Source organism: Microcaecilia unicolor, chromosome 4 (assembly GCF_901765095.1).
Source record: "Microcaecilia unicolor chromosome 4, aMicUni1.1, whole genome shotgun sequence".
Lineage (NCBI taxonomy): Eukaryota > Metazoa > Chordata > Amphibia > Gymnophiona > Siphonopidae > Microcaecilia > Microcaecilia unicolor.
The window spans coordinates 76,098,001-76,115,931 of NC_044034.1; the positions used below are offsets into that span (position 1 = coordinate 76,098,001).

The 17,931-nt window shown below is 43.0% G+C and overlaps 1 protein-coding gene across 2 annotated transcripts in view; it reads left to right on the plus strand.

Moving 5' to 3' along the window:
* The window catches only part of USPL1 (ubiquitin specific peptidase like 1), an 88,700-nt gene extending 71,866 nt beyond the window's left edge, over positions 1 to 16,834 (plus strand). For both annotated transcript variants that reach the window (XM_030200360.1, XM_030200361.1), the window contains 2 exons: positions 11,999 to 12,153; positions 14,541 to 16,834. In XM_030200360.1, the coding sequence (XP_030056220.1) occupies positions 11,999 to 12,153; positions 14,541 to 16,471 (2,086 nt within the window). In that variant the 3' untranslated portion in view covers positions 16,472 to 16,834. The remainder of the gene's footprint in view (positions 1 to 11,998; positions 12,154 to 14,540) is intronic.
* The last annotated feature ends 1,097 nt before the right edge of the window (positions 16,835 to 17,931 follow it).

Here is a 17,931-nt window from a genome sequence, read left to right on the forward strand (position 1 = left end):
GGGCGGGGATGGGTAAGATTTCTGTTCCCGTGCAACTCACTACCTTGGAGTCAAAACAGGATCTTATTCTTCTTAGTTTCCATAACAAACTAAAAACCTTAGTAGACAGTATTTGTACATGAGGCTCAAATGATAGAGAACAATCCAAGGCATAGGAGCCAACTTTTCAAAATGATTGGGGGGTGCTGAATTTTTATTTTATGTTATTTTTTTTACAGGTGGTGCATTCTCCCCTCCACCTCCCTCCCTCCCTCCGAGTTCCAGGGCCCCCCTCCCTCCCTCCCAGTTCCAGGGTTGTCCTCCCTCCCTCCCTTCGAGTTCCAGGCCCCCTTCATCCAAATTTTAAAAGTAATCTATCTTACTTCGTCGGGGTTAGGGCGGTAGCAGCAGTAAAAAGCATGCAGGCTCGGCTCAGTGCTTAGTTCAGTTTTCCCTTCTCTCTCTCTCAGCTCTGGTCCCTCCCTTGCGGAAACAGGAAATGAGGGCGGGACTAGAGCTGAGAGAGAGAGAAGGTAAAACTGAACTAAGCACCGAGCCGAGCCTGCATGCTTTTTACCACTGCTGCCGCCCTAACCCTGAAGAGGTAAAATAGATGACTTTAAAAATTCAGAGGGAGGGGGCCTGGAACTCGAAGGGAGGAGGGAGAGAGGGAATGAACTGCCGGTGGGGTTGGGGGGGGGGGGGGTGCTCGAGCACCCACGGAGTCAGCGCCAGAGGAGGTAGTAGTACCATCAACTGAAAAACCCTTGGTGGAACAACTCCATTGAGGATGACTGACAAGAAGAAATTTTGTTTTATCTGTGTTCAAATTCAGTGTAACAGACTGAGCCCAGGATTCGAAACAGTTCAACTCCTCGCTGATTACAGAAATTATCTCACTTAATTCACCTATAAAAGGAATGTAAATCATTATATCATCAACATAAATGTAAGGATGAACACCTGATGCCTCCTGTGTACCATGCTGCTGTTTGTATTATCTCGATTTCTTTTTAAAGGACAGTACCATGAGGACAAAGCAAGAGAAGAGATTTTCGCTTAATGGAAGTATTCACAGAAAAAGAGTTGAGACGATTTGAGAGAGTAAATTATACATGGAGAAAGGAAATAACCATCAATAATCTGATCAGGAAGGGGTTAGTCCATAGGTATTCTTAGACCAAAGGTCCATTTACATCATAAGACTTTTCAACTCTTAAAAAGAGAGAGAGAGTTTTTGAATTCTTAGGCTTCCACAGTTGCAGGGTACTGGTTAGAGTCTCCCTTTCAGTTAAGGTGAGTTCCTGGCCCTCAATAATCAGGAACCAGGTGGTCCTTAGAGTCCTGGGATAAATCAATATGTCCTCCCCTCCCCCCTTTTGGGACCCAACAAGAGTCCTTTTCCCCTTTCCCGGGGTTTTCCAATAGTCAAAGTCCACTGTTTACCAGTATATGCAAATTAGATGTATATGTCATTTAGTTCAGTTCCTGGGTATTATTCACACTTCCAGCGCTCAGGGAATCAAGTCCAGACAACTCCAGGATGGATTAGTCCTCCCCTGCCACCTCCCACGTAGCCATCCTTGGTTTACTACAGCTGCCCAAGCAGGATTCCTGATGTTCACCTTAACCGTATTAGAGGGGACTATACCCAAGTTGTCTTCCTGTCGGAGTGATTTGGAATATCTTCTTAGTGTCAGGACTTCTACTTTCTTGGTGACAGAGCATACACCTTGTCACATACTTTCTTTCCCCGCCCCCTTTTTTTTTCTTTTAACTAGTATGTTTTTCCTTTAAACTCGGGGTCAGTTCCTCCCAAGATAGGTAGTCAGCATTGGTGTGCTGTTTCCCAGTTTGCTGCTCCACTGAGAAATCATAAACCTATAAAGCCAAATATCATCTGGTCAGTCTGTCATTATGATTTCTTATTAGCTTTAATCACTTGAAGGGAACATGGTCAGTAACCAGAGTGAAGTGTTTCCCTAAAGGTGGTAAGTTAGGGTCTCTATTGCTAATCATTCTTTCTCTGTGGTGGAATATACTGAGATACATTATCAGGTATTACTCCTCTCCCACTTCTTGACTTTGTACGGCCCTTAAACCCACCCCTGAAGCATCAGGCCCTCAGCTGCTTTTTGGTTTGAGGAATCTTTACCTGTTGAATTGTCTCTATTTTTTGAAGGCTTGGGTCTTATCCAGCCCTCTCCCCTACACAATGGCCCAAATACTTTACTTCCTTCTGATCTAGGTAACACTTTTTAAGGTTGGCCATAAGTCCTTCTTGCCTGACAGACCATTCAATTATATCAAGTGTTTCTCCCATGTACTAGATAAGATAATGACATCATCTAGATAGGCCTGGGCGTATGCCTGGTGTGGCTTCAGTATTTGGTTCATGATTCTTTAGAACTTGTTCAGGGCTCCATGGAGTCCAAAGGGCAGCACTTTAAACTGATATAGGCTCTGATGTGTTATAAACGCGGTTTTCTCTATTGATCCCTTTTCCAGTGGAATCTGCCTGTAGTCTTTGGTGAGATCAGTTTACCAAGTCATTTGAATGTTCTTCAGTAAAGGTTTTGAAATCGACACGTCTCCCTTTGTTTTGGATAGAGCCACCTGTCATACCCCTTTCTCCTTTATCCAACTACTTTTGTAGGAATCACTGCACCTCCACTGTACATGGTTTTTTTGCTCTTTACCAAGTCATCCACCCGAGACATAGGGTAAGCGTCAAAATGGAACACACTATTGACACCCCCCCCCCCCCCCCCCAAAAGACCACAAAAAATGGGGGCTCCCATCTGGTTTGGAGACTAAGGCATGGAGTTAGCCCATTCACTGGTGGACTCCTCAGTTATCCCCAACTTTAGCATCTAGGCCACCTCCTGCATCACCTCCTCCTTTTTAGCCTGGAGTGGTTGGTATGGCTTTTGCCTTACCTTGCCTGTACTCTTATCTGATGGGTCCCTACATGGGTAAGGTTTCTTGTGTGCTTGTGACCTGGCTTGGCCACTGTTTGGAAAACAGGATACTGGGCTAGATGGACCATTGGTCTGACCTAGTATGGCTGCTCTTATGTTCTTAATACATCTCGGTATTGGTGAATTAAAGCCTGCATTTGCAGTGATTTTCCGATCTGGACAAGGTGTTCGTCTCTCATCTCCCAAAGATCAGGTCTCAAATCTCAGTCATCCTCCCCTACTGTCTCCCCAGCCAGCCCCTGTCTTTCAACCCAGGGCTTTATTTATTTATTTATTACATTTGTATCCCACATTTTCCCACCTATTTGCAGGCTCAATGTGGCTTACATAGTACCGGAGAGGCGTTTGCCGACACCGGTGTGAACAAATACAATGTGATGTGGTAGGTAAAGTTTGTGTGGCACAGCCACATTAGGGAATCGTACAGCGGGAGAGTTGTATTATGTCCATTATGTACTTTAGTTTTGTTGTGTTGCAGAGATCAGGCATTTAAGTTGGATCATTAGAGTATGCCTTTTTAAATAGGTTAGTTTTTAGTGTTTTCCGGAAGTTGAAGTTGGTTGTATGTCGTTTTCAAGGCTTTCGGTAATGCATTCCGCAGTTGTGTACTTTTGTAGGAAAAACTGGATGCTTAAGTTGATTTGTATTTTAGTCCTTTGCAGCTTGGGTAGTGCAGATTTAGATATGTTCGTGTTGATTTGGATGTGTTTCTAGCTGGTAGGTTGATCAAGTCTTTCATGTATCCCGGGGCTTCACCGTAGATAATTTTGTGAACCAGGGTGCAGATTTTGAAAGTAATGCGTTCTTTGATTGGGAGCCAATGTAGTTTTTCGCGGAGTGGTTTTGTGCTTTCGAATCGTCTTTCCAAATATAAGTCTAGCTGCCGTGTTTTGAGCGTTCTGAAGCTTCTTTAAGGTTTGTTCTTTGCATCCCGCATAAATACCATTGCAGTAGTCGACGTGGCTTAGTACCATTGACTGTATCAGGTTGCGAAATGTCGGGAAGAATTGTTTCACACGTTTGAGTTTCCACATTGAGTGGAACATTTTTTTTTGTTGTGGATTTCACTTGGCTCTCTAGTGTTAAGTTGCGGTCCATTGTAATGCCGAGGATTTTCAGGCTTTCTGAGATAGGGAGGGTGTAATCTGGGGTATTGATACTTGTAGAGTTGTCCACACTGTGTTGGGATGTGAGGATGAGACAATGTGTTTTTTCTTTATTGAGTTTTAGTTGAAATGCATTTGCCTATGAGTCCATGATTTCGTTGGTGATTTCTGTCAATTAAGTATTGTAAGGAATGTATATTGTGACATCGTCTGCATAGATGAAAGGGTTGAGGCCTTGGTTGGATAATGACTTGGCTAGTGGGGTCATCATTAGGTTGAATAGGATTGGAGATAGCGGTGATCTTTGTGGTACTCCACAGTCTGTTTTCCACGGAGATGATATGTTTGAGTTCGATATTACTTGATATGTTCTTGTGGTTAGGAAACCCTTGATCCAACTAAGTATATTGCCACCAATCCCGAAGTTATCTAGTAATCTTATTAATATATTATGGTTTACCATGTCGAATGCACTGGACATGTCGAATTGGAGGAGAAGGATATTTTTGCCTATTGCTATTTCCTGCTTGAATTTCACTAGGAGAGTGAGTAGTACTGTTTCAGTGCTGTGGAGGGGGGCGAAATCCTGACTGTGATTCGTGTAGTATTGAGAATTTGTTTATATAATCTGTAAGTTGTTTGGTTATCATGCTTTCCATCAGTTTGACTACCAACGGGATAGATGCTACTTGTCGGTAGTTAGTGATTTCATTTGTATTTTTCTTGGTATCTTTTGGTATTGGGGTGAGTGGGATATTGCCATTTTCCTTGGGGAAGAGACCTTGCTGAAGCATGTAATTTAGGTGGGATGTGAGGTCTGCTATGAAGCGGTCAGGGGTGGATTTCATTAGGTAGCTGGGACAGGTATCAAGTTTGCAGTGAGTGTTAGAGAACCTGCTAAGCGCTTGGGTAACTGTTTCGATGGTGAGGAGGGCGAAGTTTGACCAGATACGGTCAGCCGGGTATTCTCCAATGGTTGGGTCCAGCTTATTAAGGAAGTTTTCGATGTCAGTTTTGTCCTGAGGTAGCGTGTTGCGTAGGTTTACAATTTTTTCATTGAAATACTTATCAAGTTTATCTGCAGATGGGATGTCTGTATTCGTTGTAGTGACCATGTTGGTGTCTAGAAGTTTGTTCACAAGTTGGTATAATTTCTTAATGGCTTTGTAATCTTAGAAGTTAACGTGATAACACTTGAGTCTTTTCCTGACCCTGGTTAACTTCATATGTTACTAGGTCTATCTGTCGAGTTATCACAAAAGGACCTTTCCATTTTGCCAATAATTTATTTGCTGAGGTCAGGATTAATACTAATACTTGTGGCTTAAACTCCCTTTCCTTGGCCTTGCGATCATAATAGATCTTTCGTTGTCCCTGTGCTTGTTCTAAGTTTTCTCTGGTCGCCCTTCCTATTCTTATCATATTCAGGCACCAAAGTGGTCCCTCGGGTCTCTCCCACACTTACTTCTTTAACCACATTTAACAGATTCCGAGGTCATCACCCAAACATCAGTTCAAAGGGCAAAAAGCCTACCGAAGTTTGGGCCTTTTCTCGATATGCGAATAATACATAAGGGATGATCGTATCCCAATCCTTACTGGCCTCCTCCCCATATTTTTTTATCATGCGGATTACACTTTGGTTAAATTGCTCCACGAGGCCATCAGTTTGGGGGTGATATGCAGCCGTTCTGATATGCTTAATCCCAAACAATCAAAACGCCCTCTATAGTGTCAGGGAGAAAATTAGTTCCTCTATCTATTATGACTTCTCTTGGAAATCCTACTTAGCAAAAAAATCCCTACTAACACTCTGGCTATGCCTTGAGCTGTGGTTTTCCTCATGGGAACTACCCACGGATATCTGGTGGCATAGTCCATCACAACTAAGATGTACTGGTTCAAAGGTCCTACATTATCCACTGCTATACTATCTAGGGGTTGTTCTATGATGGGCAGTGGGATTAAGGGAACTTTCTTAGGTAGTCTTTGTGGTACCGTGTGACACTCTGGGAAAGAGTGGCAAAACTTTCTTACAGCATGGTAGATTCTAGGCCAGAAAAATCGGGAACCAACCTATCTAGGGTGCCCGCCTCAGCCAGGTGCCCTACAAGGGGATGAAAATGTGCTAGCACCAACAAAGGTTTTCTGAAAAGTTCCGGTATCATTACCTGCCTCTGTTCCTCCTCACCTACATTACCCTCCAGCATGATAAATGATTTTTCCCTTGGGTCTGTGGGTCTTTCGCTTTTCCCAATAAGGTTGTAGGGAGAGGGTCCTTCCTCCGCTCCAAAGGAAACTGATGAAACTTCTGCATCACCTCTCCTCTAGCATCTCTACCTGCCCTGAGAGAACCATCCTCTTCCACTTCTCGTTCCTCTTCTGGGTTCTGATCTACCTGGTTTTTCCTGGGTTACCTATCGCCCCTTGATCGGCGAACAGGAAAATATCCCCTAGCCAAATTGTGCCACCTTCCCCACAGGAGCGGTCTCTTGTTCAAGTGGACACCTAGCTTTCTTTTGGAGCTAATGCCTCTTGCATCCTCCCCCCCCCCCCCCCCATTCTCACCCTAATATCAAAGGGAATGGTAATTGTTTTACCACCACTACTCTCAAAGTGGCCGTTTTTCCTTCCCAGGTGAGTCCTATCTCATACTAGGTTCTTGTTTAATATCTCCATGGCCATACTGAATTCATACTGTGCCAGTAAATGTCCCTTACTTTTCCCCTATACCTATCCTTCTGGCAAGGGGTCCTGATACTAGGGACTGGTTACTTCCCTTGTCCAGAAGGACCACAAGATCTAGTCTGGCCACCCTTACTCCTCTTCTTAGTGCCTGGTTCCAATCTCCCTCTGGGCAGAGCCGATACCCCCCCCCCCCCCCCTTGAAAAGGAACACTCCATCAGTGGGCATTCCATCTTAAAATGACCTATCTCCCCTTAGCTAAAACACCTTAGTAAGGGTCTGTTATCCGACTGGGGCCCACCCCTCGGAGGCTCTCACCGCACTTTCCTGGTTTCTCCAGGGGATACACTATACTTCCCTTCTAGTGGGTTTTCTCTTTTTCTCTATGATCCCCTTCCAAGGCTCCCGGGGTTTCCCTGGGGGGTAGATTCTCCGCTTTTGCTATTCCCCCCCAACCTCAGCTTCCAGGTAATGTTCAGCTAGGGTTGTGGCCTCCCCTATGGTCTTGGGTCCCTGTTGGGTGACCCATATCTTAGTGGACGGAGGGAGAATATTTATGAGTTGTTCTAATACGATTATCTGGACAATCGCCTCTGAGTTTTGCAGATCCGGTTCTAAGTCCATTAGGTGTTGGGCCATTATCCTTGTCCGCTCTCCTTTTTGAAATTCCCTCTTTCTGAATTTTTCTATACTGCTCGGGGAAAAGTCGCAGCCGGTCCTGGATGGCCTCCTGCACCTGCATGTAATCTAATTCTTTTCCAGCATCCAATGCCCTATAGGCTGCCTGCGCTTCCCCAGTCAAATATGGAGCCAATCTAATGCCCCACTGCTCTATTAGTCACCCGGCCACTGTAGCTATCCTTTCAAAGGTGGTTAGGTAGGCCTCTGGGTCATCCCCTGGTTCCAGTTTTGTTAAAGTCAATCCCTTTGTCCATTCTATGGGGTTTGACCCTGGGCCACTTCTGAGTCCTGAGGAGCCACAGTCCTGTGCAATCCATCTGCCAACTGCTGTAACTCCTTAGTCTGCGCCTCCATCAGCTGTAACATTGGCTGTTGCTGTTGCCATGAGCACTCTATGGTCTACTGCAACTTCATCTGTTCAGCCTCCATTTAAGGGTTGCTTCTGAAGCCCTACTGCTGTGGAGCAGAGTTGCCAGGTGGCCAAAACTTTTTCAGCCCAATAAATATGTGCCCAAAAATAGCCCAACAGTTTTCACATCAAAAATAGCTATGTGAGGAATATGGAGGTTCTTCCATATTCAAGATAATGCTGTACAGGTTTATGAAGTGGCTAAACCTACTCAAAAAGCAGATATTTGAGGAACTTAAGTGTATTTCTGAGCTAGAATGACATATTCTCAAAATAAGAACACTGTAAACAGGCTACAGGAGAACATTTGGATATTGCTATTTCTGTGAATAACTGAAAGGGTATCCTGCACCTGTCATTCACTGATTTGTTTTTTTTATTCTGCATCTCTGTTAACAATTTGCAAATAAATGGTAATTATGCATTAACATGTGCAGAAAGATGTTATGTTTACCTTTGTACCAGAAAAGTTGTATCCCAAAGTGTATAGAAACTGGCACAATTTGAGTAGGGGTCCCTAGACTCAATCCTGCTTGACTACAGAGAAAGACAGAGATTTAAATAGCTCTTTAAAAAGAAAATGCATGTAAAAGGAGAGAAATAATGCCTGCTGTTAGATTAAACTAAATTAACAAGTCACTTTAAAAACTTTGCTTTATTACTCCCCAAAAACCAAATTGGGAATTTCTTAAAATAAAATAATCAAGAGTAATCAAAGTAAATTGCAATTATAGCCAGGACCATGAAAACACTGGGTCTAGTGTCAGTACAACTGTTATAAAACACAAATGGTTTAGAGGTTGTGGTACCTTTTTAATATAGGCAGCAAAAGGGAACAACAACAAAAAGCTGTGACATAAGCTTTGAAACCATAAGAGAATGTGGAAAGAGTCTACATGTTCTCTCTCTATTATATCATCTCTTCTGCTGGTCCTTGAAAAGATAACACAAACACCCTAGGATCAAGGCAGCTACTGGAAATCATTACCATTAACAAGTAAAAAATTCTAAGAGAAGACAGCAATTATCCTGCCAAGTAAGCAGAAATGGCTGTTTCAATAGAAACTTTCCAGAATATATCCTGCAAAGTAAAAAAAACAAAACAAAACCCAAAAAACATACAAGATATAGCTGCTGTGAAGATGTTGGAAGTAACACACGCGCCCCCCTCCCACTACTGCTGCAAAAGCCAAGCTGCTCCAAACCAGGGCCCCCAGAGAAAGAGGAGGAAAGGCAAAAGCAGCACTGTCAATTCAAGTAGTGAGGGTGGAAATAGCTTAGAAACAAGCAGTTTGCATCTCCTGGGGACTGGGAGATGCAAGCTGCTTATTTCTAATCTCTTTCTACCCTTTCTGCTTAATTGCTAGTGTTGCTTTTACCTTTTCTCCTCTTCTTACTCCTCCCTGCCCTGCATGCTCTGCCAACCCTGCACTGTGAGGAGCAGCAACACAACAGCAGCTACCTCTGCCTGCAAACTGAAAAGATGAAGGAGGGCGGAGCTGAACAGTGATCACTTATTTTTACCCAGTGTTGCAGCACCGGCGATGGCCCTTGCTCGGATTTGTGGCATCCAAAGTCACCACTTTCTTATAGGGGAGGGGAGAAAGTGGAGGAGGAAAAAAGTCAGGCGTGCATGTGCTACTCCCCATTCTTTACTTCCCTGATTCTTTGCTTCCCTGTTCCCTTGTGTGTGGCCTTTGCTTTCTTCTTTCTGCTGCCCAAATGATGCTTCATATAGGGTGCTGGCTGCAGGCCTCCACTGACACTCCCCAAAGTGCTGCAGTGACGCTTTCATTTCCACTAGCATGACCAGACCTTGGACAATTGCCTCCCTCCCACCTCTGCAGCCCCTCTTATTCAGCAAAGGTTGGAGAAACCCAACCAGCACCATCAGAGCAAGGCATGAGCCAAGACCAGACCTTGGACAGTTGCCTCCCTCCCACCTCTGCACCCCCTCTTAATCAGCAAAAGTTGGAGAAACCCAACCAGCACCATCAGAGCAAGGCATGAGCCTGCCCTGCATGCTCTGCCAACCCTGCACTGTGAGGAGCAGCAACACAACAGCAGCTACGTCTGCCTGCAAACTGAAAAGATGAAGGAGGGCGGAGCTGAACAGTGATCACTTATTTTTACCCAGTGTTGCAGCACCGGCGATGGCCCTTGCTCGGATTTGCAGCATCCAAAGTCACCACTTTCTTACAGGGGAGGGGAGAAAGTGGAGGAGGAAAAAAGCCAGGCGTGCATGTGCTACTCCCCATTCTTTACTTCCCTGATTCTTTGCTTCCCTGTTCCCTTGTGTGTGGCCTTTGCTTTCTTCTTTCTGCTGCCCAAATGATGCTTCATATAGGGTGCTGGCTGCAGGCCTCCACTGACACTCCCCAAAGTGCTGCAGTGACGCTTTCATTTCCACTAGCAAGACCAGACCTTGGACAGTTGCCTCCCTCCCACCTCAAGACCAGACCTTGGACAGTTGCCTCCCTCCCACCTCTGCACCCCCTCTTATTCAGCAAAAGTTGGAGAAACCCAACTAGCACCATCAGAGCCAGTGTTGCCAGGTGGAAAATTTTTTTCCCACCCAATCCGGCATAAAACCCGCCCAAACTCAAACCCCGCCCCTGACACCCCACCCCCGCGTCATCACCCCCGCCCCCGCCGTCATCAACCCTGCCGTCACTGGCCCCGCCTCCCCCGTCACTAACCCCGCCCAAAACGTCACTAACCCCGCCCCCCGTGGCCGAAAAAGCCGCCCAAAAAACCGCCCCGAAGCCCAAAAAGCAGCCCAAAAAAACGCAACCCGCCGCGGGCAAAAATTTCCCGCGGCGGGTTGCGGAAAACCGCCCATCTGGCAACCCTGATCAGAGCAAGGCATGAGCCATTGGTATGACTAGTCCGGATCCCCCCCAGGCATGTAAAGGACATCTGCATCCTCCCTTGACCTCCTATCATCCAATAGGAAGGTGAGTATATTGAGAGCATGGGAATACTAGCCACCCCACTGCACCGAAAAGTCGCAACCTATGATTAATCCCACAGAGGCTCATGGGAAATCTGTGGGAATACCATGGAACTAGTAACTTTGTAATTTGCTCGGTAGGAGCATATAAGAATATACATCCAAGTCTTACTTAATCTCACCAAATATGAATATCACATTTCATGTTGTAGGCTGAGTGTTCAAAAAGAATATCTTTGCCTACCCATAAGTATAGGTTAAGGGCCAACAATTAAGTAGCCAACCCGGTCTACAAAACTGATAAATTATATGCAGAACTCCCCGCTACACAGCAAGGAAGTTTAACTGTTAGCACAGGTACAACACCCCACTAGTATTTGTATGCATACCCATCTGGCCACAGCACCAGGTTAATGGTGCCTTGCTTATCTTTTCCCAAAAATAGAAAGATGAGTATTTGAATTCTTAGGCTTCCACAGCTGCAAGGTCCTGGTTTACGTCTCCCTTTGGAGTTAAGGTGAGTTCCTGGCCTTCACTAATCAGAGACCGGGTGGTCCTTACAATCCTAGTACAAACCCATATGTCTTCCCTACCCCCTTTCTGGGCCTGACAGAGTCCTTTTCCCTCTTTCTAGGGTTTTCTAATAGTCAAAGTCCACTGTTTACTAGTATATGCAAATTAGATGCAGATGTCATCTAGTTCAGTTTCTGTGTATTATTCTCACTCCCAGCACTCAGAGAATCAAGTTCAAACTACGCCAGGAAGGGTTAGTCCTCTCCTGCCACGTTAGCCTTCCCTGGTTGACTACAGCTGCCCCAGCAGGGTTCCCGATGTTCACCATAACTGTATTAGTGGGGACTATACACAAGTTGTCTTCCTCTAGGAGCTGTTTGCAATATTTTGGGGTTGTATTTTTTTCCCCCCAGGAAAAGACAAACAATTTTTTTTTTTTTAGAAATTTTTATCAAAGGTTTTAGGTATGTGATAATTTGTAACATGGATTATAATTCTTGTTAAATTATACTTCAAGGTCTTTTTTAAAGATTTTTTGTAAACCACATAGGATCTTTTTTAGGAAATTACAGTATATTAGATTAGACTGGTACTATAGGAAAATAAATTATTTTCTTCAAAATGTTTTGCTTCTAGATGTTACATAGTTGTCAGCATTAATAAACAAATTAAATGTATTTTTTCTTGTAGTGTATCTTCTGTATTTATGCTGCACTTTGTGGAAGGTTTACCAGACAATCGTCTTAAGGCTTATTCATTTCAGTTTGAAGGAGACTCTTACGAGATCAGCACTGTAATTCAGTACCGAGCCAACCACTTTGTTACCTGGACTTTAAATGGTGATGGTAAGTATTTGTCAGTATCATGTGCTAAAGAACACTGTTTTTGAAAAGAAATTGCAACCTGTGAAGGCAAAGCACAACAATTCATGAATTTTCTAGAGGAGTCTTAGCTATTGGGAAGCTGGAGGCTGATGACTGCTGCATTAAAAAATATATATATATTCAGAGAAATATAAGCAAATACTTTGATATTAACCGGTTCCCCCAAACTGCATTTATTATTTGAATGTCATTACTACAGTAAACCTCCGAGGAGAAATACTGATCAGCAGTATATAAAAAATAAAGGAAATTGAATTTGAATTCAGTAATGAGTATTTAAAGAATAAACGTGACCTAGAATAGATTAGAGGAGATTGTAAGAATTATACCTTTGATGGCAGAAAAAGCTTGCATTCTATTTTTGAAACACTTTATGGTTATTCCTAATGATTTTAGGGGCCCTTTTACTAAGCTGCAGTAAAAGGGACCCTAAGCTAGCAGCGGCAGCCATTTTTACTGTGTGCCAGAGGCAGGTGAAAATAGCCAAAAATGAAATGGCCATACGGTAAGTTCTCACTTGCCGCGCAGCCATTTTTGGGGGGAGCACTTACCACCACCCATTGAAGTGGCAGTAAGGTAACCGCCAAGTAACCCCCTGTGGAAATATTTTTTCAATATTTCCACTAGCACTGGAAATGGTGCGCCCTGTCAGTCACATGGAATCTTACTATTGTGGGATTCTGCCAGGTGCTTGTGATCTGGATTGGCCATTGTTAAAAGCAGGATACTGACCCATTTGACTATTCTTATGTCCTTAGACAGGATAATCACACTAGTGCCTGTGGTATAGGAGATAGCAATGACTCATAGTAACATAGTAGACGACGGCAGAAAAAGACCTGTACGGTCAATCCAGTCTGCCCAACAAGATAAACTCATATGCACTACTTTATATGTATACCTGACCTTGATCTGTGTCTACCATTTTCAGGGCACAGACCGTAGAAGTCTGCCCAGTACTAGCCCCGCCTCCCAACCACCGGTGCTACCACCCAATCTCCGCTAAACTTCCGAGGATCCATTCCTTCTGAACAAGATTCCTTTATGTTTATTCCCCGCATTTGTGAATTCCGTTACCGTTTTCATCTCTACCACCTCCCGCGGGAGGGCATTCCAAGTATCCACCACTCTCTCCGTGAAAAAATACTTCCTGACATTTTTCTTGAGTCTGCCCCCCTTCAGCCTCATTTCATGTCCTCACCACAGCACATGTTGAAATTGTTGGGCCATACTGTGTCAGTGGTTCATGTAAATCTCTTGGCACATCTAGGCGATTTATCCAGTCAAATTTGGCATGTTCTGCTGTCAAATGCATTTTGAATTATATTCTTAAAGTAAGCTTGTTTCACAGACCTACACATATCATATGCTACACTTTCAGTGTGAAAGAACAATTGAAGATATTCAAGAAGTAATTAAAAGTAAGAATTTGAAAAAATCTTGATTGCATAGGTCTTCACACCCTTTTGCCATAGCAAACTCAGATTAGCTCCAGTTCCAAAAGTGGCGTTAATTAAAAGGAGCCTATCTGTGTTCAATTACTGTAGGCAAACTGATTTGAATATTCCTATCTTATGAATCAAGCTTTGTTGTGGGGATGTTTTGTAGCAACAGGGAAATGGAGGTTTGTGAAGATCAAGGGAAAGATGGACTGTGCAGAGTATGAGCATATCCTGTATGAAAACCTATCCCAGTCTGCCACATACCTGGGACAGAGGGGGGAGGGACATCTTTTAGCAGAACGGTGATCCTAGATGCAAAACAAAAGTAACCGTGGTATGGCTGAGTAATAGAAAGTGGATGTCTTCTAGTGTCCCAGTGAAAACCTAGACCTGAATCCAGTAGAAAATCTTGGGCAAGATCATAGATGATCCCCAGCCAACTTGAAAGGGCTCAAGCAATGTTGCCAAAAAAATGGACAAAATGGCTCTGACCCCGCAGTGCAAATATTGTAAGCACTTATCCTAAATGACTTAAGGCTGTTATTACTGCAAAAGGGCTTCCACTAAGTATTGGGTGTAAGAGTGGGAAGATTTATGCAATCACAATGTTTTGGTTTCTTGTTTACATTTCAAATATGTCTATAATGCTTCACGTGTTCATTATGTGTTATAGAACATATTGATCAGTGGAACTTCTACTTTAATGAATTTTTAATTATATTTTGAGACAGAATGTGAATGTAGAAAGGTGTGAAGATTCTTTCAAGGCACTGTATATGTTTGCATGTTGTTTAACTTTGTTACAGTATTTTATTGCTTTTTTAAGTCTTTCACTGTATAGTAATAGTAAATATTAAGGTACTACTGTTACTGAAGTTTTTCTGGTCTTTTGTTTTTGCTTTATAGGTTCTTGGTTTGAGTATGATGATTTAAAAGGTCCATATTGTGGGAGGCATGAGAAGTTTGGAGTTCCTGCTACTGAGATTCACATTGTTTGTTGGGAAAAGATCTGTACAGTTCCCAGAGAACTGAATTCAGAGTTACAAGGAGAAAAGACTCCAAGTCCTGCAGTTACTAATGTGCAATCAGGCACTCCTGTGTGGCCTGGTAGTGATGATAATAGAGAAGCTGTAACCAAGTTTGTCATGTCCCCTAAACAGCCTTTTTCTAGTTTTCCAAAAAATAAGTCACAAAATGAAAACATGGGCAAGGTAAATGACTTGCTCTCTGGATTGGAAGGTTTGGCTGCTGATGATGATATTACTTTAACTCTTGTTGAAGTTCAGGTTGATTCTGAAGGTAAACCAGTGGAGAACAGCTACATGCCAGTTAACCAGGTTTATGAACAGAATTCACAGCAACAGGCAAATGCATCTGTACCATTTTCATCTCAGGCTTCTCAAAAAGATGATAAAACTGAGAAAGAATCTCTTTCAGTTGAAAACTCCATTGCTTGTCCTGTGCTTAGCAAGTTCTGTCCAACTCCTTCTCCTGTAGTGGCTTCTCCTAGAAATAATAATGTCGACTTGCCTACCATTGTACAAGTATATCAGCCACCGTCACAGATGAAAAGTTCAGAGCATAAAAACAAGGCAGTTGCCCAACAGGATGAGACAATATCAAGTCCAGCACCTGTGCAAAACAGCAGGATACTTCAAAGAAAAACTGTAGCAGATCCTCAGTCTGCAGTTATATCCCCTGTAAAGAATGTCTCCCAAGAAAACCAGAAGAAAGGCTTTGTGGGCAGCTGGGTAAAGAGTTTACTAAGCAAGCATCCCTCTTTCATGCCTTCTGCCTTAAGTGTCTCAACTTGCAATCATGAAAAGAAAAGTTATAGAACAGAATCTCTCTTACAGGTGAATGGTGTGAACCTGCCTACTAAGGGGGCAGACAGCTTTGATGGTTTTAAAGCCAAAGGTATTAGCAAAACAGTGAGGAAACCAGGGAAAGTAACCATGTCTGCATGCAAAAAGACTTTGTTTTTTTCTTCACCATCAGCCGTTACTACATTGCCTACTGTTGATACCGGGGATGCAAAGAAACCTGCGTTAACTAATGTTCCAGTGCCTATAAATAAAATTTTGCTTATTCCTAGCAAAGAAATTTCTTCCCCTTCACACCAGCTTATATCCACGAATAACCAGAGTGGAGACAAGCATCATAAACCAGCAGCAAAGCATAGAGAATTGACCAAGGAAGAAAAGATTCACAAGCTTCGTTTAAAACTTCTTAAAAAAATTAAAACTAAAAAGAATGAATTGGCTTCTCTTGATATGACAGCAAAGGCTCCAAAGAGCAATGAAGGGCTTCTAAATAATAGCATGAAATATATTTCAGACTATAAAAACCACAGTGACTGTGATATACTAGAGGACTTCCTAAATGCACTTCGGCGTCAGAGTAGTTCAGCAGATTCAGAACCTGTATGCCCCCTGAGTTCTAGCACTTCCATGTGCAGTAGCCCTAGCGATGATGAATTTTTGGCAGAATTGTTATCTCCTGCTACAACTGCTGCTTCCACTGACATGTCAAGAGCTGGGGAAGAGGATAGTAGGTTCCTAGAGATGCTGGTGGATGGCAGCATTGAAACCTTTCTTCCTAGTAACCTGAACAAGAGCTTGAGCTCGTACGGCACAGCTACAAACCAAGTCTGTGATTACAGTCCCAATAAGGAAATACCACTTATGGCACAGGCAGACTCGCTATCGAACAAATCCTTGGAAAATACTGCAAAAGAAGATATCATTGAAGATTTACTATCATCAACTATGTTAAATTCCCTAGGTGATACAGAATATTTACCTCACTTTGATGAAAATCTTTTTGAAAACTTTTGAATGATAACTTTATATCATTGTTGGAAGTGTTTTGCTCGTTACAAATTTGCACTTATGCTCCCTGGTTTTACTTGAACAATTTAAGGCCTGATTCACTAAGGCTTTTTCCTATTCTTTGTCTAGGGAGAGAAAAACATTCAGTGAATCAGGCCTTTAATGTATGTAAGTTTTTGTAAATTAAAATTACATTTTTATTTTAGTTGTGTACATAAGAGATTTGCACCTATATATGTTTTGTTTTATGAAAAAGTGTTCTTTGGTAACAAAAATCCTGCTCTCATTAAAGTGGATCTCGGGATCTATTTTCTAAAATAACACTTTCTGCTTTTAGAAGGATGTGTTCTTCTGTTTGTTTTCTTGGCTTCTTGACTGTGGTAAAAAAAAAAATAACCTAACTTTTAAGCACTTGCAGTTCAGTTTCAGTGTAGCATTATAATAGTAAATTCAGCTTTCATTTTACACAGTTTTCAGATTTCTCACTTTTTTTTACTTAAACTTATTTGCCCGTATTTAGACTGTAGAACAGATGCTGTATATAGTTTGCGTGTTCTCACCACCTATTCTGATCTCATCCTCCCCCAGACTGCTCTTACACAGTCCGGGAATTAACGAACTCCATAATCAGAAGGACTCGCTGAGATATAAGGAGATAGTTTATTACAATCTTACCAATAGCAATACAGGCAAATCAGGCAGTTCATATGATCATTACATGACACGTCTGTCACCCACCTTCTCTTGTAGCCTTCCTTCTGTTCTAATATCCTTATGACTCATTTTTATACTATTTTCACCCTATTCATTTCAATGGACCCTAGCTTTGTCACCAGGGTTCTTGGACCTTATCAGTTGATCAAAATGACTTCACATATTTCCAAGTCTCGCTCCGCCCTAGAGGGGTGGGTGTAAGATAGTTAGGCCCCTTGGGTTGGTTATGATAAAAGGGGAAACCTAAAGCTGCATTTCATCCAGCATATAATTATGTATCCATATACTGACTCTTGCTATGGCCTTGTCCCTTATTGTGCCAGAGCACCCCTGTCACCTCATCCCTATACATTCCCCCCCACAGGACTCAAAGAGCCCTCTGGAAAGGACGGCCACACCCACACTAGTAGTCATGTGTGCCAGCTCCCCTTGGGGCCTGGCAAGAGGGGAATGAAGAGTTATGCTAGCCCTTGCTTTCAGTAAAATACAGGCCAATAGCTCATAATAAGAGCTAGGCTTCTTAAAATCAAAATCATCTCTGATACAAAAGAGAACTAGCTTGTAAGAATCAGTGATCACCTTTGACACAGTTACATTTCACTGTAGCAAGTGCTGAGCTGGCAAGGGAGGGGGGCTTTGCTCCCTGAGACTGGCACCTACAAGATGTCATGAGCAAGATTGCCATGGTTATGTAGAGATAGTACTGGGTCAGCTGCACCCCGGGTGAGAACATCCAAAGGAGGGGGCTAAGG